This window comes from Lepisosteus oculatus, chromosome 1, assembly GCF_040954835.1.
Source record: "Lepisosteus oculatus isolate fLepOcu1 chromosome 1, fLepOcu1.hap2, whole genome shotgun sequence".
NCBI lineage: Eukaryota > Metazoa > Chordata > Actinopteri > Semionotiformes > Lepisosteidae > Lepisosteus > Lepisosteus oculatus.
Genome location: NC_090696.1, coordinates 35,906,052 through 35,931,650, shown reverse-complemented (window position 1 = coordinate 35,931,650; position 25,599 = coordinate 35,906,052). Strand labels below are relative to the sequence as shown.

Below are 25,599 nucleotides of genomic sequence, written 5' to 3'. Positions count from 1 at the left end.
TGAGGCTACCAGTTACTGAATTTAAAGCTGGATAATTTTGTTCATTAAATAATTCAAATATATCTTATGTGTTTGTTTTACATTTAATCAGGTTATCGTCATCTTATATGAAGACCTTCATGAAATTTTAAGTACATTTTAGGATTGCGATGTACAGGCAGCATCGTGGTGCAGTACTTAGCATTGCTGCCTCACCGCTCCGGGGCCTAGGGTCCAATTCCTGGGGTGCTGTCTGTGTGGGGTTTGTATGTTCTCCCCATGTTTGTGAGGGTCTCCTCTGAGTGCTCCAGTTTACTCCCACAGTCCAAAGACATACAGGCAGGTTAAATGACTTCTGAGAGAATTGGCCTGGTGTGCATGTGTATGCGGGTGTGTGTGTATTTGTGTGTATCCTGCAATGGCCTATGGATGGAATAAGATCCAGCTCCCCCATGACCCTGAATTGGGTAAAATGGTTAGAAAATGCACGGGTGCCAATATACAACAACATAAACCAACCAAGGGGGCTCACAAGTGTTTTCTTGGCACTGTAGTTAATTATCGTTTTCTTACTCAGTGGGTCAGAGTACTTACAAGAGAAAATGATTTCATTCATCGATTTTTTAGCAGTCAAGTCAGAGTAAGGAAAACAGCGCTGAGAGAGCCATTAGAGAACTGATCTTAATATGGTGTTCTTTAAATCATATCTTGAAACAGGATGATTCCAAAACTGAACTATTCCTAAGAAATTACAGAGTTTACAATTTTAGGAAGGATTGATATACATATCATAAAATATGTTATTGTACAAGAGATAAAGAGAAATATAATTGTTATGGCATCAGAAGATATACAAAGACAACAGTTGAAAATGTTATTTTTCCCCAAAACTGGAAAATATAATTGAAAACATGTTTAACTATTCAAAATTAACTTTAGCAGGATGAAAACACCTATGAGTCCTGAAGGACTCTCATTTCTGGACATGCATTAGTCTAGAATATGGCTGTTATTTTCAGTTCTGTTGACTGAAATGTAGCAAATGACAGAAAATTAGCTCACGTTGGATTGCAAATCAATAATTTATTCGAGCTGATGCTCAACTCATTAGTACCAATATGTTGCATGGTGCCAATTATATTCTTTCTAATGTATCTTTTATTGCTGATGTGGGTATCCTACTACTAAAAAATACTACGTAATTTACACCACTAGGTGATGCTATTATATAAGCATTGTGGGTTCCTTTACCTTCCGAAACGCCGCGTACTGATGAGGTACAGTATATAGAGAATGAATAGGATTGTGAGACCGGTAGATGTCGTTTTGTGCTAAAACTTTAATAACATTGTAAGCGGTAAAATATAAAAGTGTAGTTCTTATTTACTAGCAATTCTAAACCATTGCGAATAGATTCTCGACTCTCATTTGCTCGAATTAAATACATTAGCAATATCTTCTCCTTCGTATTAAATCTCGTGATAGACCTACAAAAACAGCATTTTAGAAAATAAATCTAGGTGAAATTGAAACGGGTATTACTCCAAGCGAAGGCGATTTCGTGAAATGGAAAATCTGTTTAATGGGTGTATGAGAACTATTACTGTAAAGGGTGGCTTGACAGCCTTTTCATCGCAGTTCACTACAAGAAATACAACGCAATCTCTTATTTGCAGGACTGACACTACAGAGTTGATACCACAGACTAGCATCTCACCTGCACGAAAACTATTCTATATTAGCATATAGTTTTGCTCTAAGGAAACGTACATACTGATCGAAAATTGAGGTAAACTTGAGGCGTCTACATGTACAGTACAATAGACCCAGACTTACTGTGTACAAAGACAATGTTTACTAGCCTAGAGAGTGTCCCGAAAGGCCACGTTGACAGGATAACATACTGTAAATTACAATATTTAAGGTAGATTCTGCAACGATTGGTTATAATATCGCTTTACATAGGACCAGAGTATACTTGACCAAGGAGAAGACGTTAGTTACTAATTGTAACATTGTTGAGTAGAGAGGTTTTGCTACGTGCCTGTGGGCAGGTTGAAAGAGCTTCTGCCAAGCTGCAGGACAGAATTTGTCGGTCTTCTCTCCGTGCTGTATTTTCTAGCCTCAAGGACATCTCTTATATTAACAATGTATACACCCTCTTACAGACATATTTAATACATTGGTTACAAAAAAGACAGTATTCACATGTATTAGCACAATCTTCTCAAGTTTGTCTATTTACTACTTCAGATGCCAAATCCGCACATAGTTCACTTACGGGTACATGATTCGCTGGCAAACAGATTTTTTTTTTCCTTTTATATCGTCAGGCATAGTTTGTTCGGCCCTGTCCTTGGAGAAACAAGACAGCAGGGTTGTATGTCACTGTACATCAATCATATCTTGACAAGGAAGAATTGACTTGTAATATTCATTCTGTGAAATCTGATATTTAACACTCAACTAAAAACAATTGTTCAAGTAAAAAGCTGAAGACATTCTTGTTTCCTAATCAGCCGAGAGATTATTTTTATGTGCGGCATTACTCCACGGTGTTGTGGAAAGTTATATGTTACAGTTCAAAGTTACTGCAGGATCACTAGAGACATGAACTGTTCACATACAGTATTATTACATAGTGTACAGTACATCGCGAACTAAAACATTCTCTGCCCATTAGGTTAATTTTGAAAACGAATGCCCCTATTCCTTTTAAGTGACATTTTTTCAGTACTAGTAGGTTTTACAATTATCTGAGTAATACTGTACTATGCCTCCCAATGTTTCGGTGGGTTTTCTACACGTGCTCCAGGCTCCCGTAACGACAGTCCAACAAAAAAAAAAGTTAAGCAGTGCGTCAAACTGACCCAGTGTCCGTGTGCCCAGCTATGGACAGGTATGCTGTGGTCCTGTTAAAAGCCAGTATACACGTCACACAGCCACACCTCACTCATTATATATAGTGACGTGATAGTAGTGGATGTTTTTCTTTCTCTGCTATGAAGTGCTTGCCTGCCTCATGTGAAGAGGCAAGAAAATGAGGGAATTGTCACTGAGCCTTTGAACCGTAGAGGAGTTTCTTGGACAGGTATTTACTTATTTACGTGAAATATCTCATTTTATGGCAAGTAAACGTCAATTGGCTTTTTTGTGCAGTAATTAGAAGGATATAAACTGCCGTTGCGGGCGGTACGGAATATTTCAGATTTAGAATGTATTAGTAAAACTTTAAATTACTGAGACAAAACGCGTTTCTATGGTGAATATGCTTTGCAATGATGTGAAGTACTCTGTTGATACACATCTGCTTAATTTTTGCCTAAATATACTAGAAAAGTATCAAAATGTTAGAATGAGAAGAGAGTTGAATTGTTTTCTGTGTGTGCTTGTTTTAATCACATAAACGACGGGCGCAACGCATTTTTAACTGCAAAGGTGTTTTCTTTGCAGAACTGTGTATAATCCAATGTTTCTGTTGGAAAATCCAATGTTGTTTTCAGACGTGCCAACAGCCACGTCTCAAATTAACAGAAAAGGTTGGAACTTTACTTTTGAAACTGGTGTCGGGTTTGTTCGACGAAAGAGCATGTGTACAGCACAATCACTGTATTGCCGATAACCTACTTAAAATGGGGTACACACGTTTTTTTAATTAAGAAATGTAGGTCCAGTAGACACTAACTAGATTTGAAGAATCTAATAACACTATTTTTATGATTTCTAACTGGTGAACGGCGTCGTCGATAATATAAACTAAATCAACAGCGCATCACAGTTTGGATGTTTCAATGAATTAGTCAAGAGGAATGGTACCTTCATGTGTACTATGATGCATCTTCTGAATAGTCAGACTTACGTTACCTGAGGGGAAATTGATAAATGTGTCAGCCCTCAATCTAGGCAGGGACAGTTTTCAGAAACATAAGTGCAGTCGCTAAGGATTTCCCCCTTGCTACTTGTCAAGTGGGATTCTGCAGTTGTACATTTGGTGTTAAGGTTGGGAATTATTCAAGGAAATTGCATGTTGTGCAAAGGGGTCATCATTGTAAACGAGTTTTTCTTAGTTCACTTACCTGGAATAAAAAATATAGTCAGCGGACACTTTTTTGATCCGGATATATACCATCTGTTCAGTGTCTACAAACGTCATGATTTTTTGGTGAAACCGTACCTATTTTACCCATAGCTTTTGTCATTTTTTTTTGTTTGAGTTTAATTGTGTTGCAAGTGTGAAAGGGGAACACTACGTTGTAATTTTGATGATGTCTATTTTAACTGCTCTTAGACGTAAAAAAAAACTCTGCAAATCGTTATCGACGGTTATGGCTTCAGTGAGTACCAAGATCTTCCTACTACCGCTACTACCTACAGTACTCTCTTCAATTCCTGCTTTCGGTACAGACATTGCCTGGTCAAAAGTTTTTTTTTTAAACAAATGGCAAAAGGAGGAATCTGTCCAATAGGCGTGGGGCTGGAGATGGTTTTAGGAATAGATTGCGAAGGCAAAGAAGTCCACATCTGCTCCCAGTAATTATTTGAACAAATGTCTGGTCTCTTAACAGTAAATTGGATTAAATATTTTGAAAGGATGACCGACAGCATCCTGGAAATCTACCGACTGTAGCCTGTGCGTCTCCTGTATGTCTGCAACATCTGGGCCATACATTTTAGTGTGTTGGAGCAGGTGTGTGTACTAAGGACTGTGAGATACTGTGTCAAGCAAGATGTGTCAGGCTATCTTGTTTGACACAGTGTGTAAACTAACATAATGATCATCTGTTTGGACAGATGATCATTATTTTAGTTTATGTGCCCGGACCGAATAACAAGGAGGCTGCTGAAAGGAATATTGCCAGCATTTACGGATGCGCTTTCACGACCATGACCAGCCTGGTTTCTGTTCCTGGGGATTGTACTACTCTTTCCCTTTCGGCGAATTTTCCTACCCTGGAGCAACATGTGTTTTTCTCCGCTCGTATGACGCGTATCTTGGATCAGTGTTACGGAAAGACTGAAGACGCATACAAGGCGGTGTGCACACCGACGTAAGAAATGGGTCATTCATCTCCTCCCTACATACAGGCAGCGTGAGAACTCTGTGCCCAGATATGGACAGTGGAGAATCAGGAGGAGCTTACAGTACAGTATGTACTATATGATACTGCGAACTGGCAGGTGTTGTTTGACTCGTACGGGGATCTATACGAGTTGACAGATTGTATAAATGCATGGCATACATTCTGTAAAAGCGCTGTCATTACTTCTAAAACTGTCAAAATATGTCCCTTAAAGTGTGCCTTGGGTGTCTTAAATGTGTTTAAATGTGCGGAAAGTCGCTTTTTTAAAGGGGGAAACCGCTGTTCTTAAAGGGAAGGACTAGGTGTTTAGGTAAAAACTGAGGCAGGCTAATAGGGATTTTAAAGTCACAGGTGCGAACAGGTTCTGTGCAGGCAATCTTAAACAAGGATCACAGGCAGAGGTAGGAAAACAGAATAGGACTTGTGCTGTTAGCTCATCCTAATGATCTCAGTTACTTTTATGGAAGTTGTAACACTTGATTTTAGAGATGATCTGAGGGGATTTTCATAGGTTTGCCGATACAGGTTGCTAAGTGTCTCTCTCAGATTAAACCACACAAGGCGCCTGGCCAGATGGTTTGTGGGAAAAGGTGCCGAAGGTGTGTGCTAATCAATTAGGCAAGATCATACGCAGTTATTTCAGTCATTACGTGTATTGTTCCAAATGTGGAAAGTTCCAACTATTTATACCTGTACCTAAACGATCTAAGGGCAGAGTTCTAAGTGACTTTCGACTGTGGCAGTCACCCACCTATTGGCTAAGTGCATGAAGAGGCCTACCTGTAGACATATTTTCCTCTCAAATGCAGATCATCTGGATCCCTTGCAATTTGCTTATAAAGAAAAGAGAGGGACTGAAAATCCAACTTTACCTTGAGTTTATGTATGTATATGTATTGTTACATCTCAAGGACTATTATTTGTTTTTAATGTGTAATTATTTTATGTTTTCATTTCTTTTTGTAGTTTTGTTTGATGATGTACAAGGCAAACTTCCATTCTTTTGGATGGCCAATAGAATTATAAATACTGTACTTATGCCTCAAGCTCCTGAAAAACGCTTTTTTTGCTCTCCATATTATTAAAGACATTGGCGCAGCGTCTTAAAATATTATTGATAACAAATATCTGGCATAAAAGAAAAATGTTTACAATAGTGTTAAAACAAAATCTGACTTCATGTTGCACATAATTGAATTATGAAATTTAACAAAATCCTTATCACAAAAATTGTGGTTTTAAGAAAATTTTACATTATAAAAGTAATTTCAAATATGCTTCAATATATGAGGTTAAGCATCAGCAAGTCATAACAACATAAATACATCACTCACTGGTGGAGCCACTTTACTCACCATCTGTTATCTGTCTAGCACCAATGACAAGCCTCTTGCTTGAGGCCATCTATTGGGTACATGCAACATACGTGTAAGAAAACAGAAGCTGCTGCAACATTTTAAATTATAGTTCACATTTCAGTTTTTTTTTTAAATCTGAGTCACAATGGTTCCTGGTCGTATCTACAGTAGATTGTATGGCTTCCCGCACTTCCCTTGCCTGGCCAAACAAAAGCGTGAACGCTGACAAAATGCTATCAAGAATCCGTCTTTTAGTAGTACGACGCTAGATCACTTCCCAGCCAGCAATCGCGTCGTACCTAATCGCATAGCTCTCAAGTCTTACGCATTGGCGGTTTCACGCCTTGGTCTGAAAACAACTCACATATTTGCATCAAGCCTGGGGTGATTAAAAGAGGATGTAATGAACGTACAATTTGTTGTAGAGATTTCCGTTAATTTAACTCACAGTTTTCGACGGAATATCTCACGCATTATAGTTTAAGACCCTTGAGAGCTAATATTAGTAATCGACAAATACTGTGTCCCTTCATTGCTTTTGAAAGTTGGTGAGAAAGGTAAGAGTCAAAGCCACTTAATTTTTAAAATTAAGCGGCTTCGACTCTTAAGCCTTAACGAGCGCAAAGTAATTAACGGCGCCTCGGTGAAAAAACATTGATGGTTTAATACATATAGAAAATTGCAAACAGCAAAACGTTTCAAGCACAAAGCTCTTTCTCAGGCAGCATCATGGGAAGACTGTATCGTTAATGAATAAAACTAGATGTTGTGCCAGAACGGTCTTGTTACTTGTTACTGTACACAGACTAGTACAATAGGCTGTTAGCTATTTGGAGGTAAGGAAAACCGGGATTGGGAAACACTGGTGTACCACTTAACTGGGCAATTCCAAAGTATTGAGAAATTCACTATTTAGTCATTTCATAATTGTGGGTTTTCCACGTCATCATCTTTCAAAAGTGAAAAATATGTTGCTGCTTAAGAGTTGGTTTAATTATAGACACAGTGAAGTGCAATAATAATGTTGCAGTCGCCTTTGCCCTGCCTGACGTTTGGCAGGCGGACAAGTTTTGGGCACAACTGAAGTGGCCAAGGCTCTGCAGAGGCTGAGGGCCCTCATCTAATCCTACCGAATGCCCGCGACTCCTCGCACACAGGCTGGAAACCACTACGTCCTGTTGGTCGTGGACCAGTTTTTGGCAGGAGGCCTGTGCGCTGCCGGACCAGAGAGCTCCCATGGCACTGAAACCATGTTGTGGGGAATGGTGTCTAGGTTTGGCCTATTTGAGGAGCTTCACAGCCACCAGAGGTGGGGTTGTGAATCCCACTTCTTGTAGGAGATCTTTCATGGAGATGAGGAAGACCAGACCAGAGTGATGGCTTGGTCGTGCAACCAGACCTTGGCCACTCGGCTTGCCACCTTGTCTGTATTCTGCAAAAAAGACCGGTACCACCAGCTCCCCTTGGATGTGCTGGCATACCAAAGAGCTGTGCACGGGTCCCCCCAGCTTGATTCAAGGGGCAGCACTTGACAGTAGTGGGTGCAGTAGAAGAGGTGATCTAAAGCAGTGCTTCTCAGTCCTGGTCCTGAAGTGTCCCCTGTGTCTACTGGTTCTAACTTGGCCCTTAGTCACCACAGCTGGTGATTGCTGCCACTAATTGATCTGCTTACACATTCAGGATTTCTTATCTGCATTTAGGCATTGAATAAATAAACAACCCAGTACAGTGGCTCTCAATCTGTTGGTCTGTCGTCTGTTGGTTTCACTCTAGTTCTCAATCAAAGGTACTTCTTGTTTTACGTGAGGCCTTTTTCAAAATGGACTTTTAGATCTTAAAAGACTGGATGAGATTTGTAAAAATCCTGTGCTGACTGGTGAGATTCAGGACTGTCCCCACTCAGATGTGCTAGCTAAAATCTAACAGACTGGTGTTAAACAGTACGAAAATCATTCCACCAAAGCTCATCACTTACTAAGTGCGGGTTAAGCAGAGATAAAGAGGATACAGCATAAAGATCTGTGTGATGAAGTTGTTGGAAATAATGCATTTTAGAGTTCAGAGGGAAATCGAAATCAGTGTGATGACTGAATCTCTTTGAAATATTGGGTTGAAGAACAGATTTTATTTCTTCCTTGTCAGCAACAGTTTTAATATAAAAATGGCAAAATACAATTAGGGGGGTTAGTTTTTCATTCACTCTTTGTCCCCCTACCACCTTCCAGCTGACCTCTTATGAGCTCCACTCTCCCCACTCAGTTGTTCTCAACTCCAGAATTCCACACTTCAGACACAAACAAAAGAGCTCCACACAGACATCCCAAAGTCCTACACCAGCAAGGCACCAATTAACACTGGTAATTAAGGGCTTAGCTGGAAGATAAACCAGCAGACACAGGGGTACTCCATGACCAGTTTTAGAAAATATCATGCACTGTGCAAATGTCCAGTAATTATATTTAATAGACATAAAAAAATCAATGTTTATTATAAACCTAAACATACAATAAAAATAAAGTTGTGCATTTCCAGTTGTAATGCAGAGGGAATTAGGACGATTATGAAGATTATGAAGAACAATGTTCATACACTGGCTATCCACCCCATCATTCAATCCTTTCTATCTAGAAACCATCAGATACAATAAATCGAATCAAAAATGTCAGAATCAAAATCAAAAAAGGAATCGACTCTCGGAAACCTCCCAGCGATGAAGATTAAAAGGACCTTGGGTTTTATTTTCCTTGCGCACTGTTTCCACTGTTGATGACTTCCTTCACAACAGCACAAAGGGAACGAGCACTGGCAGCTCTGTTCTTAAACAAACTCGCTGTCGATCTGCCGCCTCCTGAACTGCTGCAAGCCCCACAGAGGCTCACAGAAGCACATCACTGGCAGTGATCAAAGGAGCAGCACCAAAGACACTTTGTGGTATTAGGGAAACTGAATAATAATAAAATAATAATAATTCCTTCCAGTGATTTTCCTTTATATAACTTGCAGTAATATAGTATTTTCCCATTCATGTACTGGACAGACTCACACTTGTTTAGCTTCAGTGTGTTGCTAGTTGTAAAATGACTAACTCCTTCCCACAATCATCTGATTAGTGACATGACCGTTTCCCAGACTCTGTGTGGGCATCTGAAATTGATGAGTTACTTGCAAGTGCCCACCCCTTACTCCTGCTATAAAACATGCAACCTTGCAAACTGTTCTCTTTAACTATACTGGTAGGCATTTCTTTTCATACAAGAATATGTACACTCAATTCAATGAAAAATGACCCCACCTTGTACACAGAACTAGTATAAGTGTCTTTGTTTAAATAAAAATGGCAGCCAAAGCTGTTAATGACCACCTACATAATCAGAATGTACTATTGTTCCCTTTGGATTATTATTAAGAATTTGTTTGCTTATTGAACAGGTGGACTTTATTCCCTGTGGGCATACTGAGAGAAATAGGCACAAAAAGGAACTTGGCTCTGCCGGATCGGAGCTCTTTTTGAATTTACTTTGCATGAAGATTAAGAGCTGTTTATCAACCAGTTTCAGAGAACACAACCAGTAAAAGCTTTTAACATGGCAATCGGCTTTGTAATTTTAAATATGTCATTTTTTTTTAAAGTTATGTAAAGGAGTTTGAATTAATCTATAACATACAGTACAGATATTGAACATTGCAGCTAGAGAGACTGTTGACCTTCTTGAACCTTTTAAACACCAGTGCTGAAATGGCATTTAAGCTCTAGTAGCTGGTTGTGAGAAATATATTTTTTTAATCTCATTATCACTCACAATTGGGCTTCAGCAGGGTCAGAGGATTTACTTCCAGTAGACTGTTCAATTGTGGAAACAACCATAACACTTAAAAAGCTTTTAGAAAAACCTCAACAGCAGAAAGCTTAAAAATGATTAGGCATATTTTAATCAGATTAATAATAAAGCTTTAATTTTTTCACTAACTTCTTTCTGACTAGATGTATCTGATATACAAAAATGTTCTGGTGGCCCATGGTTTAAGAGGTTTAAGATTTCTCTTAAAATCAGACTTTTACATCCCTTTTACATTCCGTTTATATTTCCTAATTATAGGTTTTGTAGCAGCGCATCTTCATGGGATGCTGTCACGATATTCACTCATGTGGTAAAAAAAAGTGCTGCTTTCAGGATGTTCAGTCAGTTCTTGTCATAAAGAATGCTTTCAGTGTTAAGTGCGCTTGTGGCGAGAGCTGCTTCAAATGTCATTTTCATCCAAATCATTGGCAGTAGATGATGTTTGTGTTTTGACTCAGCTAGAGAGCGAGTACTTCTGAAGAAAGCGGTCGAAGGCATCATAAATGGCTTGCCTAGAACAGAGAAAATGTGTTAAGTATTTTAAAACACATGACAGAAGTGGTCTATTTGAGCTAATCCCTTCTCTTTGTCTTCTGTTGCACAATAACATGACATTAAGTTTTTCAAGTGCTTCTGAGTTATCGGGTGTGAAAAGAACTGTACCTGGGTTAAATGCAGCATGCCAGTTACTTACAGTACATAAAGATCAGCGTCAGTTCAAAAGCATTTCTTCTTCTCATACCAAAGATAAATAATTCAAATATAGCACATAGTTTCCTTATCTGTTTTTCCTTACACCATATCATTTGGGTGTTTTTGAACATTTCTTCAACAGAAAACCATGTACAGTATGTGCATTAGACAAGACAAGTCTTGCTATATCTTCACCAGAGTAACAGCTTGCACCAGAGTTAAGTCGTACATGACAAATGTGCCAAAGCACAGCACAACAAACACACACCTTACACAGGAATTTTACAGAATTCATGCTACAAGTAACAAACAAGATCATAAGGGACAGTACTGACATAAATTACATACATGGACAACACATCAAGTATAACTGTCAGTTACTAAAGAACAAACTATCATGGACATGCAGTTACTGGGTTCATAACGCAATGCTCCAAAACATACAAACATAATTTCTATAAAACTGAGTATTTTAAGAATTAAGCTTTAAAAGTGTATTTAACAGCACCTCATAAGTGCCAGGGTCTGTTTCATCAAAGTTAATTTTTTTATACTACCTACATGTAGGTGTCAATATTTGTTCATAAAACAGCACAAATTTACCCTGTTTAATAGATTCCAGGAACAATGATAAAATATCAATTAAAAATTCATTGTGCTTCTATGAAGTCATCTCCGATCCCCTTACTCAGACTTCAGAAACCTGCAGGTATCAATGGCCTAATAAGTTTGTTTGCACCTCACCAGTGGTATTTGATTGTGATCAACAACTCTTTTAAGACCCAAGATAAGCATAAAACTCTTTAATTTGAGCAAATAATACAGTAAGAAGATGGTAATAATAAAGAGCTCCGGGTCGTTATTAGTCTGAAGCTCTGCATTATTACTGTATATACCGTAAAAGACTTTGAGGCCCTTGAGTAAAAGAGTTTTGTGATTTAAGGGGACTTTTCATTGCTTCTTGCTAATTAATATAAATGTCCTTTTATAGAGAACAATCTTTCAAATAAATATTTTTATTATTAACAACAAATTATTTTATATAGCACCTTTAAATGTGGCTTCTCAAAGCGCTTTACAGAATGACAACAACAATAAAAAAATACACAAGATATACACAATGAGAGGAGAGAGTAGACAATGGTACTGAATACAGAAGGAGCAGAATGGTAAAGAACAGCAGAACCAGTTAAGTAAAGGCTCTTCTAAAGAAGAATCTTTTGAGTCTGGATTTGAAGGAGTTTAGAAAAGGTGACTCTCTGATAACCTTGCGGCTAGAGTTCCAAAGCCTTGGGAATGCTCTGTCACCCATAGAGTGTAGACGGGCTTGGGGGACAGATAAGAGCCCAGAATTAGAAGAGCGAAGGTTGCGAGGTGTGGAGTAGAGCGATAATATCTCAGACAGGTACTGAGGTGCTAAGCCAAGCATGAGGATTTTGAAGTCGACACGAAACTTGACAGGAAGCCAGTGCAAGGACTCCAGGATAGGAGTAATGTGATCACTTGCACTAGATCTGGTCAGGATTCTGGCTGCCGAATTGTGACATACTGGAGTTTGTTAAACATGGATTTAGAAACCCCAGCGAGTAGAGTGTTACAGTAATAAATTCAGGAGAAGACAAATGTGTTGAACAGCATTTCAGCCACAGTTAGTGATAACATAGAACATAACACAGAAGAAATGAAAATAAGACAACATCAGTAGGCCTGCACAGTCATCAAACCATGAAGCTTTTTTCCTCAGTACTGTATTTACCTAAACAGTCCTTGCTTGAAGAGGTAGGCACTGATGTGACCCCCGTTCAGGTAGCGCACCTCGCAGCCAGGCCAGATCTCCTGCAGGCTGCGCACTCCAGTTCTGGGAATGTAGGCGTCTTCCTTGGCCTGGACCACGATGATCAAACTGGGGTCTACAGGGACTGGCAGAGCATAGACACACCAACACACAAAACCTCAGTAACACACAGAGTGTGGAGAACCTGTAAAATAATGTCTTGTTATTTCATCCACTTGGGGCTGTGAAACTGTTATGATGTGGGGAGGAATTGCCAATAGCACTCCTCTGGTGGGCATTGAGGACAACCAATCTCCTCAGTGATACATTCAAGTTCTCGAACCAGCATTCATTTCTTCCTCTCCTGGTAGTCAACGTGGAAGTGTTGATTTTCCAACAGGATAATTCAAGTCCACACAGTTCTGAGATTAGAGTGGTACAACATCAAGAACACAATGTTGAGGTCTTGCTGTGGCCAGTGTTTTCACCTGTCCTGACCTCTAAAGAACATCAGTGGGACTAACTCATCAATGCCATAAACAGGAGACATTAGCAGGTGGCAGCTTCAGCGCAGGAGTGGTGGAACCAAAGTCTAAACCAGGGGTGTCAAACTCTTTATCCTGCAATGGGCCAGATCTGATTTAAAATGTACTTTTTTAGGTAGTTATTTAATATATTAATAGGAGCTATTACTTTCATTGTTTATTTTTGGAGGTATGAGTGCACTGCTCAAGACCTTACTCAAAAAGCCTAAAAATATGGGTATGTTTGAAGCATTTGCCTAGCGGCAGGTGGATTAAAATTCAGGTAAACACAGCTGATCAAAGGGGTTGCCTGATGGTTAACTCCAGTTAACTTCACTATAAATCATTAGAGGCACACATGTCAGCACAAATACATAGGCAAGAAAAACTTAAGACACGGAATGAAGACAAGGACAGAGCAAGAAGACAGAAAAGAAGGAACATGTCATTGCCCTTCTTTTTATGATCCTTCTTTCAGGGAATAAAGAAACAATTCACAACAGTCACATTCAGAACTAATTCCAGTTTCTCAACTTGAAAACAGAAACCGCCTACTATGTCAATGAAGTCAGGACTGATTAAACTTTTCCAGCATCGTTGTGCTGCCTAAATTGGTGTTGTCTGTGTGTTTTCTTCTGGGACACATCATTAAGAGGCCACATACGGTTTACACCCACTGGCAGAGATAAAACTCCAGCTGCGGACAGCACTGTTGCCTTTGTCATTAAATCTGCACATTATCAGTGCCTGTTTCCGCTTCCTCATATACTGTACTAGAGTAAGTGTCTTGCACGAACTATAACTCTCCCAAAATTTGGGAGACCCCCTCTGCTTTCTACTGAATGCTGTTAATCTAAGGACCAGTCTTTCAGCTACTCTGCAACTTCTGGATTACAGTATAGGAACATCAACATGTTTAGACAAGGCGGTATGCCAATCCCTCAATGAAAAAAAAGTATCAATACTGATTAATGTTTGAAATTAGTTTGCCAAGCTGAGTCATTGAAAAACATTAAACAAGTTTATAAGAACATTATATATAAGGAAAGGTCACCAAAGTAAGAAACCATTAACTGTGCACAATATTCTCCTACATAGTATGATCCTTGATCATGTGCTGTTGTACAGTCACTAGTCTGACACAGTGAAGTGGGCACTGTGGTAGTGATTTTCTCCTCATGCCTGGCCGGCGCAGCACTTACCTGAGAAGTTAGCGATGTGTGTGCATTCATCCATGACGCCCTTCATAAAGCACAGAGACTCGCGCTGAAGTGAGCACCGCCGCCTGTCTTCCTTGGTGATGGTCTTGGCACTGAGCATGTCCATGTGGGCGCTGCTGCTGCTCACCGCCGAAAGGGTCTGATCCAGGCAGCCCGTCCCCTCCCTTCCACCGGTCAGCCGCCCTTTCCCCGAGTTCCTCACACCGGTGTGGTGTGCCTCCAGCAGTACCTCTGCAGGAGTCTCCTGGAGGCCCAGGATGTCAGACGTGATGTCCAGGTCTCTGAGATTATCCAGACTGCTGGGAGCGTTCTTCACAAAGTCCTGGCCCATCTTAAAGGAATCCGTCTGAGTGAGAGAGTACAGGCAAAGTGGAAAAGACAGAACTCAGTACAGTACATTTCTACCCGAATGGCATTTATTACACTCCAGACGGCAGTAACAACCAGGACACTACTTTGCTGCACGAAAGCGTCACTTAATTTAGGCTCAATACTTTGAGATATACTGCATAGCTGCTCCTTCTACTAATACTAGGGCTTTTCAAGCTTGAGAATTCAGTAAATGTTCATTTTCAGAAAATTAGAATGACAAGAAAAATATAACTGGCGCTTTGTTTGCTGCTTAAATAAGCGATCAGAAAAGTAAACAAATTCAAATCTCAGAACGAAGAGGCAGCATTAAATCTTAAAGGTTGGAAACAACTGCTTTATAAACAAAAACAAACACACTGAATGATATAAGACCAGAGGACATTCCACCTAAATCACTAACACAAAACTGGTTTGACAGACTGAGAGCTGCAGGAAGCTCACTGCATTGCTTCAAATAAACATATAAAGCTCCCAGATTCAGATTTATTTTTGGGATAAGTTTGTAAACAATTCACTGCAGAGATACAGAAGCTTAAAAAGTAGAATTAAAACCTAAAGACTTTCATTTATGCATTCAAAATCTGTGAATTTCATTAATTTATTGATTAAAAGTATCATAAAACAATATTTTTTTCATATTCTTTGTTTAATTCAGCACTGTTTATTGTCTGACTGGTTTAAAAACTGGATATTTGAAACTGATATAGAACCTCAAGGAACGTTAGAAAAACATGAAAGGATAATGACCAGGTCATTATACTGAAGGTTTAATATTGATTTAACACCTCTTACTCATTAAACACACTTACTCCACAATATTCCAGCATTCTAGTGATTTCTTCTTCATAAACAGTGTGTGTGGCATATTGCTTTTCTAGTTCCCTCCAATTAACCGCCTTGCTCAAGACTCCCTGAAAAACAACAAAAACAATCTGTCATTTTCTATGGCTAAGCAATATCGAGAAGACAGTCTAAGGTTAACTTTTTTAAAAGGTACTATATTGTTAATATGATTAACATAAAGGAACCATAAAACACTAGATTGCGTTGCTTGGTTAAAGGTGTTGTCTTCACTGAGTTATGGTGGCATGGAACTAATAGATAATATTTGCAACATTTTTAACATTCAGACAAATGTTGAACAACATTACTGTGCTGGCTTTAAAAAATTAAGACCCTTGAAAAATGCTCACCATGCTATTAAAACAACATATTCCGACTGTAAATGAAAAATAATCTTACCGTTGTAAAAACGCTGGAAGCTGTGGACCAGGACAAACATGGAACCAGTGGTATTGGCTTTGGCCAGTTTGTCACCGCTAAAGATGCCATCTGTGACATTATCAAATATTGCAATTAATTAAAAATCTCCATGAACCTACTTAATTATACAGGACTGTCCAAAGTTTAAGGAACAATCATACATTAATTTGTCCAGACGTCCCCTAAGAACAGGGGTCCCCAAATATGGTCCTGGAGTGACTCACTTCAGTAAGTCTCATCTGTTATCCTAAATCATCTGTTTATGTTATAGATTAGGAACATTTATAAATTATATGATCAATTAGCAAATAATTCATTCACTTAGATTCACAAGGGAACTCAGATCCATGAAAGCTGATGGTTGTACAAAACAATATTTTAAATTATGTCATATAACTGCATGTTTAACCTATCAAGTCATATTGTTACACTTCTGATAGATTGTGTCTCTCTAGGGCCTTTTTTTGGAGATCCCTACCTTCAGGAATGCCACGACTTGAAAATATCCTGAAATAAGCATTCCCTAAAATTTTGATGAGCAAAATACAAGCAACAGTTCTTAGAGCAATACAGGCTTAACAGCATCTTTGTATGCTGGGAATAATCTGTCAAGTTCCCTAAGATCCTGCAGGGTTCCCTGTGGGACTCGCATGTGGTCATCCTGCTGGCCAGGGCATGTGTGAGATTTTCACTTTCCAAGACCAGAACATCTTTGGAAAGATGTCAGAAACCCATCAAGAACCCACCTCCAAAGATGTGGGAGTCAGTGACCTTTGACCATGATGTCTGTCCTGACCCAGACAGCACCACCTCTGTAAATGCTCTCATTCTGTGGAATTGGAGGTATGAAACTGAGCCTCCTAGATGAATTTTGACTCAACCCTGAAAAGAACAATGCCCCAGTTTTCAGGATCACATTCAATTTGTTGGTGACACCAGGATACAGTATATGGGTTTGTCTCTTGGGGTTTTTTAACAGGAAACAAAACACTGGATATGTGGTGCACAGACCCTTCAGGCAAAGCCTACTGTCTACAGTGGGTCTCAATACGGATCTTCTTAAAGCTGTGAATCGCACTCATGCGATCTGGCCACCCGTGAGGGCTGTTTGATATCTGGCAGTAAAAGCCAGAAAACGGTCTTTGTAAGGTGCTGTGGCTCTTGAAGGACTTTGGACATTGTCTCTTATCCCCTCATATTGCCCCCAGAATCTAGATGTCATGTTTCTTGAAACACTTAGCTTTACTGCAACCCCTGCCTGACTATACCCATTATTCATAAATGTCCATCTCTTAAGATTGAAATTGTGTTTTCGTGACATTCCTTCCCATGAATTTCCACTGGAAATAGTGAAGTAAGGAGATGAGGACTTGAGCACGTTTGTGTGGTGTGCTCAATTTTCACGTTGGACATTTCTTGGTTTACAAGCAAGAGCTATGCTCAAAGAATATTCTATATTATCAAACCTAAATCCTAGGAAACCGTTTACTCTTTAAATTTTGAACACCAGTATAACAGTTGCTGAATAATGAGAGAACTTAAACTGAAATAGGAAATTAATAGTGCTTCTTATTGTTCCTTCAAACTGTAGGGTACTTGATTTTAGAAGGTAACATTTGGCAAAAATCTCTATATTAAAATAGCTATGATTTGTGCTGGGTAACTGGGTTTAGGTAATTCATACACATTAAAAGATTTATGGTAACTTAAATCAAAAAGTTTTCCAGAATTTATTTTCTGCTGTAGTATGCAGTGACTCAAATCATATTTTTCAGGCATCTATATTATTTGCTCTGAATCTCCAGGTCATTGTTGTACTGTATATAAAGTGCTAGAATTGCAAACTCACATAGTCAAAAAAAAAAAGAAATATTTGTCATCAGATATCTTAAAGGAAGACAAAAACTGAAATGTGCTGCTTGCATAAGTATTCAGACCCCTGCGATCAATTAGCTCTACGTTTACACAGGTGAAAGAAATTACCCTAACTATGATATATAATTGCCTTACCATTGGCCTCTGCATGTTCACCATTGAAGTGGCTATCACATTTACTGGTCAGATGAGACCAACATAGAGTTAAATTCAAAGCACTACGTGTGGTAGAAACCTAAAACTGCCCATGCCCCAAGAAACACTATTCCTACAGTGAGGTATGGTGGCAGTAGCATCATGCTATGGGGATGCTTCAGCAGGGACCAGGAATCTTGATAGAAGTGAAGGAAAAATGGATGGAGCAAAGTATAGGCAAATGCTGCAAGGGAACTTGTTTCAACCTGCTAAAAACCTGGAGCCCTGGGCGAATATACATCACATCTGTGAGACAATGATCCCAAACACAGAGCCAAAACAGTGTAGATCAAGAATAAAGGTGAATGTCCTTGAGTGGCCCAGTTCAAGTCCAAACCTTAACCACTTTCACAATCCATTGGAATGATTTGAAAACTGCAGTTCACAAGGACTGTCTAATAAACACAAATGAGCTGGTGCAAATCTGCCAAGAGGAATGTTGCTGCAGAGGCTGTGAGGCTGAGCTGCAGCGTGGTGCTTGGGTAGAAGCCCAAGCACAGATCTCAGAGCGCTGTTCTAGGTTTCTCTGATGAAGCACAAGTTTTTGTTGCACAATCTAAAGTGCATCGATCCCAAGAAAGGTCAAATAGCAAATAAAATAAATATTGGTGAAATAAAGTGTTAAAAATCTTACACAGAGACATTGTCTGAATTTTCCTTAATAAGAAAATAGATTTTGATATTGTAAATAATAATTCCTGCTTTTATATAACGTTTTTTGTAGTTATTTTTGTGACTTTTTCAACATTTCAAAGCAATATTCTTATAAATTATTATAAACTGGAGAGAGGTGATGCAGGCAGGCAAGCTTTCAGGTAGTGGGGGCTGGATCATTGCAAAGGAAAAAAAGGCGCAGTTCCACTGGGAAAAGGGAGGGAGCAGACAAAAGCATGAAGGGTAACTGATTGATTGACTAATGCAAAGTTCCCAGCCCACAAATGCAGGGGAAGCCTTGAAAAGAAAGCCAGTAAAAAAAAATAGGTCAACAGCCAATGGTGAAAAAAGAGAAGGGCTGGCGAGTTTGAGAAAGAGTTCTCTGCTGAGCCGATGTTCCTCTGAAAACAGGGTCAAAATTCTAGTAGTAATTCTAGAGTGAGGAGAAAGCTATCATGAGTGCTAGCAAGCTCAGCGATGGAGCAACGGCACAGTGCATTGAATTGCCTTAAATAGGGAACTCAATTAGACAGACTGAGATCTTAATTGATTGTCTGATGGAAAGATTGTCGGTCTAATCGAGAGGCATCATGTCCTTGTTTGATCAGTCTCAGGCGCAGGTTTAGAGCTTGTGGGAATGTTGGCAACCGCAGGATGCACCTCGGTCCCAGTCCAGGCTTGATTAGGAATGAGTGAACATCACTCCTAACCAGACACCTGCACCAAAAGACTTCAAGCTGTTATTGCTTCAAAAGGTGGCTCTACCAATATTAATGATCAGATATCTGCCGATAAATAATTCTGTCTTTATAAACATCTTCTGTTTGAGCATGGGACTTTCCAATAAAATATTCATCAGCAAAGAATGTGTATCATTTGTTATCCCGCCCAGCATCACTTGAAAACTTTTAAAGGGTCTGAATACTTTTGCATGGTACAGCATTTCTGATACGGTTATAGAGTTCTGAAATAATTATGGATACAAAAAATAAGTTTTAAATGCAGATAATGTGGGACAGAATTCATTCCCTGGGTAGCGATGTAATGCAACCTATGGAGCACCTCTCATTACCTAAAGCTGTAGTTTTTTATATGCTCGTTGTGTGGGATTTCTTTTCCAGGCATCCTAGCCAACGGTACAATCCTCTGTACAGTACATTATGATGCATCTGCAGGTACAGCACTTTCTGAAGGCCTGAATGGCAGCCAGCATACAATATCACTACACTACTAAATGTGATTCTCTGTTTCTAGAATTATCTCTGGTACCTCAAATCAATATGAAAAATACACTCAGGTTTACACATTTAACCTCCCTCTAAATGCATTTGATACCAAAGGAATCCACCTGAAACGCCGTCGCTTCGAACGCGCGGCTCGTGGCAGTTGGCCCACGGTGATGTCACTCACATGTCCGCCCATGGAGATGCCCGTCATTCCCAGGGGCCAGTAGCCCTCCCTCTCCAGCCAGTGCAGCAGCGCCGCCGACTCCAGCACCAGGGCTCCCCCCATCACAAACAGGTCCGACACGTTCTTCAGACTGGAGCGCCTGCCCGCACACAGAGGGCCTTCCTCATTAGCACCCTTCAGCATGGGCCCACAAGCCCCCCCCCACTTTCCTGATGTTTTATCCCGGGTCTTACCCGGCTAAGGCCCAGCAGGCTTCACGAGTGAATCTGACCGGATTAGACTCGCTGTTTCCAGTAGCAGTGCCACTCCGATTAAACTGATACACAGAATCAGCATCAACTCCTGGATGACCATAAAACAGGCCCCAACAATCTCAGGCTTCCCTCCGTTCTACAACTGAGGTGTTAAAATGGTAAAGCTCAACTTCAAAAGACTCAAATTTCAAATGGGTTTCTCATAAATTACCCAAAAAATAACAAATGAATGGGGACTAAGAAAGTAGCCCAGTATATATAAGACATTCTAATTTGTCTATATGCTAATACCTCTAAACATACCATGGATATCACAGAAAACACAGCAAAGAGAGGATTTGCAGAAAAGCATAAGAGCACACAGGTTCAATGCTTGAGAGAGGATTTTATGTCTTATAATACACCCACCCAGCATGGATTTGGCAGCTGTTTTCAGACCTGGGACACAACCAGCTACGCTCTTGTGACACGCCTGCCTGCAGGGCTCTTGCTGCGCCCGGTACGTCACGTCAGCGCTGGGAGCGGCTCACGTCCTGCCCTTACCTAGGGCAACCGGTGCATTCAGCCCCGTGTGAACTAGGTTGGGACGCTTATCCATTAGGCCTATTACAGTACTCTTCAGTCAGGCAGTCAGTCCACCGGCAATCATCCCATTAGGTGGGCTGTTAAAGGCAGGATTCTCTGCTAGACCGGTGCTCCGACTTCAAAGCTGTCAGTGTTAAACTACTGCTGACACGCCTGTGAAACACTTCTAATTAATTCTCTGAGCCTCGATCCAGCAGAGTCTTTTACCTTCATCTGAGTGCCAAAGCCAACCCCCTGGAATACCAACAGCTCCGCATTCAGCTCTCTGTTTAATCCAGGCGAACTTCTCCGCCCTTCCCCTCCGCAGGCAGTCCACAGCCTGCTTTCTGCAAAGCTCGTTTCCTGGCTGAGCCTGCCTGCTCATCTTTCTCTTGCCATTTCTCCTTCTACTCATCTCTCCGGGTTTCCCCAGAGTTCCCCAAAACCTTGCACTTGGGTCTCGGCCTGCCAACCCACTGCAGCTCTACTAAACAGCGGCATAACAGTGTAAAGGAAAGTGGTGTGTCTCTTGCTGAAGTCACTGTGAGCCTTTAGCTGGGCTGGCCTCAGTTGAACTCTCTGAGCACAGCACCAGCACCTCTCTGAGCACAGCACCAGTGGCTAACATTACTGGTTTCCTCCCACAGTTCAAAGACATGCTGGTAGGTTAAGTGGCTTCTGGGAAAGCTGGCCTTGGTGTGGGTGTGCAGAGCAGGTGTGTGACAGGTGTGTGCCCTGTAAGGAACTGGTTAAAAGCTCAGCAGTAGAAAACGAGGAGTTGGATACGCCAGGTGATTTGTCAAGAGAAAAGAGGAGAGTATGTGAAACTGGGTAACGAGTTTGTTTTGTCTCTGTCTCCACTACTGAACAATTTAAATTTAATCAGTACAAACTCCCATGGCTCCCTGGGTCCAGAGATAATATCGTAGGTAAAATACATTGGGATCTCCTCCACATGCTAAACAAAGCAGCGGGGACCAAGAAAAAGGTTGTAGAACATGCTAGAACCAAAGTGGATTTAGCCACATTTTGGAGACTTGAGTGCAGACCATCGTTAATGAACAATCCACATAATGAAGTATCCACTGATACAGCTTACAAAGAGGCTAAAACTCATAAATTCACTTATGGGTTTGAACACAATTGACTGTCAGGAAGTGAATGGGACTGCTGTAGGACATACTTTGCATTACAATGCTGCATGCTCAAACATTCAACAACATATTAAACAATGAGGAGGAAATTGCTTGAGAAGATAGAGCAGCACGCTCCTAAAATTTGGTTAATGCTAGATGACGTTACTAATTTGAATAAAAAAGTGCCTCAATCAATTTTAAATAATTAAATGTGATTAAATGGTGGCATTATGAAAATCCCAAAATATTTTGATCCTTCAAATAAAATATATTTTTATCAGTATGCTAACCTAGGGTGGTACTGTATATGTAACACCTGTAGATTGGCTCTGCCCATGTTGGGATTTAATCATGGTAGCATGCAAGCCCAGAGCAGACGGTGCCATTTAACATTCTAGAGACAGCAACGAACTTTGCTGTGCAAAAAGACTAGGTCTTCTGGCACGAATTCTACACTGCCTACTGTAGGTTTTTAGAGGGTGACATTACTGCTGCAACACGTTCAATGCATTGCACTGGTACTTAATATAGTGAGATTCTGAATCCCTTTGAACAGCGGCGATATTTCAAAAATAGAATAGGCCTAATAGCATATGATTGTGGTATATGAAATTACTCATTAAAGTTTTTGAAGTTAACCTTGTTTGCATTTTATCAATGTGGTTGCTTGACAGCGCAATACATTGATGATATTCGCATGTCACGGTTAAGCAATCTAGTACCTCTGTTGCTTCTACATCCACTCTCACATTGACAGTGAGTTCCAGTGATTTACAAATTAAGGACTGTGAATAGTGAAATACTGTATAAACTACTCGCAAATCTGATGCATCCATAATGTAACCTTCACCGTAAAGTAGCACTGCTCATAACATCTGCAAAAGCAACACGAGATATTAAAGGAAACATGAAATCTGAGATGTAAGTATAGGTAGTTCTGTAACTAAGACCTAATAAACAGTGATGGACGATATCTCTTTGCAAACTAACCCACAAATATATTCAGTGTTATTGCATTGATGAAAAAAAAATACTTACAGCTGGTCTTTTGGTTTTCTGTAGCCATGTATGATTTAAGTCAAGGAAGTATCAGTAAATATGAAAGTTCTCTAAATCCTGCACATATACAAAACGCTGTTTAGAGACACATTTTAATAAACTATAATTATCCAAAGTATATCAGCAAAAAGTTACATTTTCACACTATAACACCTATAGTATGGTAGAGTATAAATGTATTGGATATGTCATTCACTAATCTTTGGCATTATTTACAATTGTAAATAATAAATCTTTTCCAGGGTAGAAATCTGCTATGGTTAGATTATCTTGTTTCCAAATGTTTTGAAAGCAATTTACCATTTGTTAATATTTGTCTATTTTAAACAAATGGCATATGCAATATATTAAAATTACTAATTGTAAATTGTTTAATTTTGTGACAGCTATTTAAATATATCGTCTTTGCACAACATATAAAAACAGAAAAAAGTAGAATTCTGATACATTACTGAACAGGAAAGAATTGTTTGCTTATTTGTACAGGTGCTAAGGGGAGTATTTTTAGTTCAATTTCATTTTCACCGAGAGGTATAACATCAGAAATAATTCTTACTAGAATGTATTCGTATATGTAAAAACTTAAAAGAATATTTTTTTAGGTTCTGAAACGTCTACCTTGCTTCCTCGGATCTCACCTTGCATTAAAAGCACCGTTTTTGTAACACCAGGAGTCAGCTTTCCTGTCTGTCCACATGTCCTCTTGAGCTGGGTCTTCTGACCCAACCTCTCTGATGACCTTCTTTTCTCCTAAAGAAACATCATATACCTGACTTTCCACTGTTCCAACTTTCATGCAGCCAAAGCAGTCAGCGAATCATTCTGAGCGCCTCTACTAGAGAAAACTCTGCATGATGTCTGTGATGATAAGGTGCAGTGAAGTAATCTAAAAGCAGCCCAATTCCATTTCAGGTGTCTCAAAGAGGAACTCTGTCTCAACTGAATGACTCATCAGACACTGCAAAAAGCTGGAACTTATCCAAATGTGGTAACTCTCACTAGTGAATGCTGACGATTTCCCACTGTTTACAGCGAATTAGAGGACCTAGGAATGAATGGATTCGTACCAGTAATAAGAGGACGCTTCTGGACTACTCCTGTCTCCTGTGTACTACTGGGTTAAACGTTTGAAGTGAAGGATATAATAAGGGTTTTCTAGCAGCAGTGATGCCATGCTGGTCTCTTTTATCATTGGTCGGGCCATGAGCGTGCGTCTTCTCCAAAAAAACTGGAAAAAAAAGGCACAGGTGATCTCATTAAAAGCACGGCAATACATAGGACTATTTTGCACCATAAATAAAATGAATATTTTTGCTTACAGTTTTACCAGCAAAAATCCTAATTTATTGGCTCTGACATCTTTTAGAATACAAATGCTTTGCTTACATTTTTTTTTTCAATCCAAGATTGTGTGTGCACTCAAGGTACACTGCACTCAAGGTACACTATTCACATTTGGAACAGGAAGATAATGGAGTTTTTGTTCATGAGAAAAACAGAAACTTAAACCAGAGGGATTTTCTTTGGTAACAGGCAGTTGCCATAGCACCATGTGCCTGAATTATTGCTAACCGAGAGCTGGACAGAGCTCTCTGTAGCCCGTCCAGAGCAGTAGTTTGGATTTCAGTCCTTATTAACAGCAATGTCTAACAGACGCCGATGTCTTGTGTCTGTGGCAGACAATTTTTTTTAAAGTGTAAGTGAGACAGCAGGAAGGAAGTCATGACACGGCAATGAGCAGAAATACTGTCTGAGAGAATACGGCCAGACATGCTGACAACAACCTGGCATATTCGTGCCATCTGACTGCTACAAAGAAAAGGTAAGAAGCAAAACTGATACATCACGGTACTTTAACAGTAGGTCTTTCTTTCTTTGAAAACCACATTCAGACATTCCGGCACTGTAATGAGCTATGTCAAGTTATTTCTTGCAGGGGTTACTGGTCAGCACACTTACATGATCTCCCGTGCCCGCAAGGTGAATGCATACTGGCTTATATTTTGTCTTCCATTCTTTAGGCAGTATAAACTGGAACCTTTGACCAAAAAAGAACAGGAAACCAAGTTGAATTTACATAGGTCATAAAATAAGTTTAAAATGTATTTTCTGGAAGATAAGTTTGTCTATAGTGTGATCTGACAAGTTAGAAAGAAATACCACAGCAGTATTTTTTGTTCTTTACTTTAGCAAAACTTGTAACTTAATTCGTTGAAATGTTATTTTACAAAAGGCCTAAAAACATTCATACAGATCTACTTTATAGAGGTTGCAGTGGTAGGGTGATGTACTGAATTTGACATTGTGAGGTTTTTTTTAAAGTCAAATACAAATGCTGTAGTGCACATA

General features: G+C 39.7%; 2 protein-coding genes across 8 annotated transcripts in view; one reads left to right on the top strand and one right to left on the bottom strand.

Moving 5' to 3' along the window:
* The first annotated feature begins 2,964 nt into the window (after positions 1 to 2,964).
* mfsd8 (major facilitator superfamily domain containing 8) overlaps positions 2,965 to 25,599 on the top strand; it is a 63,346-nt gene continuing 40,711 nt past the window's right edge. For 5 of the 7 annotated variants that reach the window (XM_015344852.2, XM_015344845.2, XM_015344853.2 and 2 more), the window contains exons 1-3: positions 2,971 to 3,070; positions 24,163 to 24,238; positions 24,930 to 25,072. The gene's annotated coding sequence lies outside the window, so the exon portion shown is untranslated. Of the gene's footprint in view, positions 3,071 to 24,162; positions 24,239 to 24,929; positions 25,073 to 25,599 lie in introns of all 7 variants that reach the window. The other 2 variants (XM_015344846.2, XM_015344850.2) reach the window with 2 other exon arrangements.
* The window catches only part of abhd18 (abhydrolase domain containing 18), a 37,423-nt gene continuing 20,347 nt past the window's right edge, over positions 8,524 to 25,599 (bottom strand). The window contains exons 5-13 of the mRNA XM_015344855.2: positions 25,210 to 25,288; positions 24,394 to 24,478; positions 23,230 to 23,257; positions 20,238 to 20,376; positions 16,083 to 16,172; positions 15,650 to 15,751; positions 14,451 to 14,814; positions 12,707 to 12,869; positions 8,524 to 10,769 (exon numbers count right to left, since the gene is read on the bottom strand). Coding sequence (XP_015200341.1) covers positions 10,712 to 10,769; positions 12,707 to 12,869; positions 14,451 to 14,814; positions 15,650 to 15,751; positions 16,083 to 16,172; positions 20,238 to 20,376; positions 23,230 to 23,257; positions 24,394 to 24,478; positions 25,210 to 25,288 — 1,108 coding nt within the window. The 3' untranslated portion in view covers positions 8,524 to 10,711. The remainder of the gene's footprint in view (positions 10,770 to 12,706; positions 12,870 to 14,450; positions 14,815 to 15,649; positions 15,752 to 16,082; positions 16,173 to 20,237; positions 20,377 to 23,229; positions 23,258 to 24,393; positions 24,479 to 25,209; positions 25,289 to 25,599) is intronic.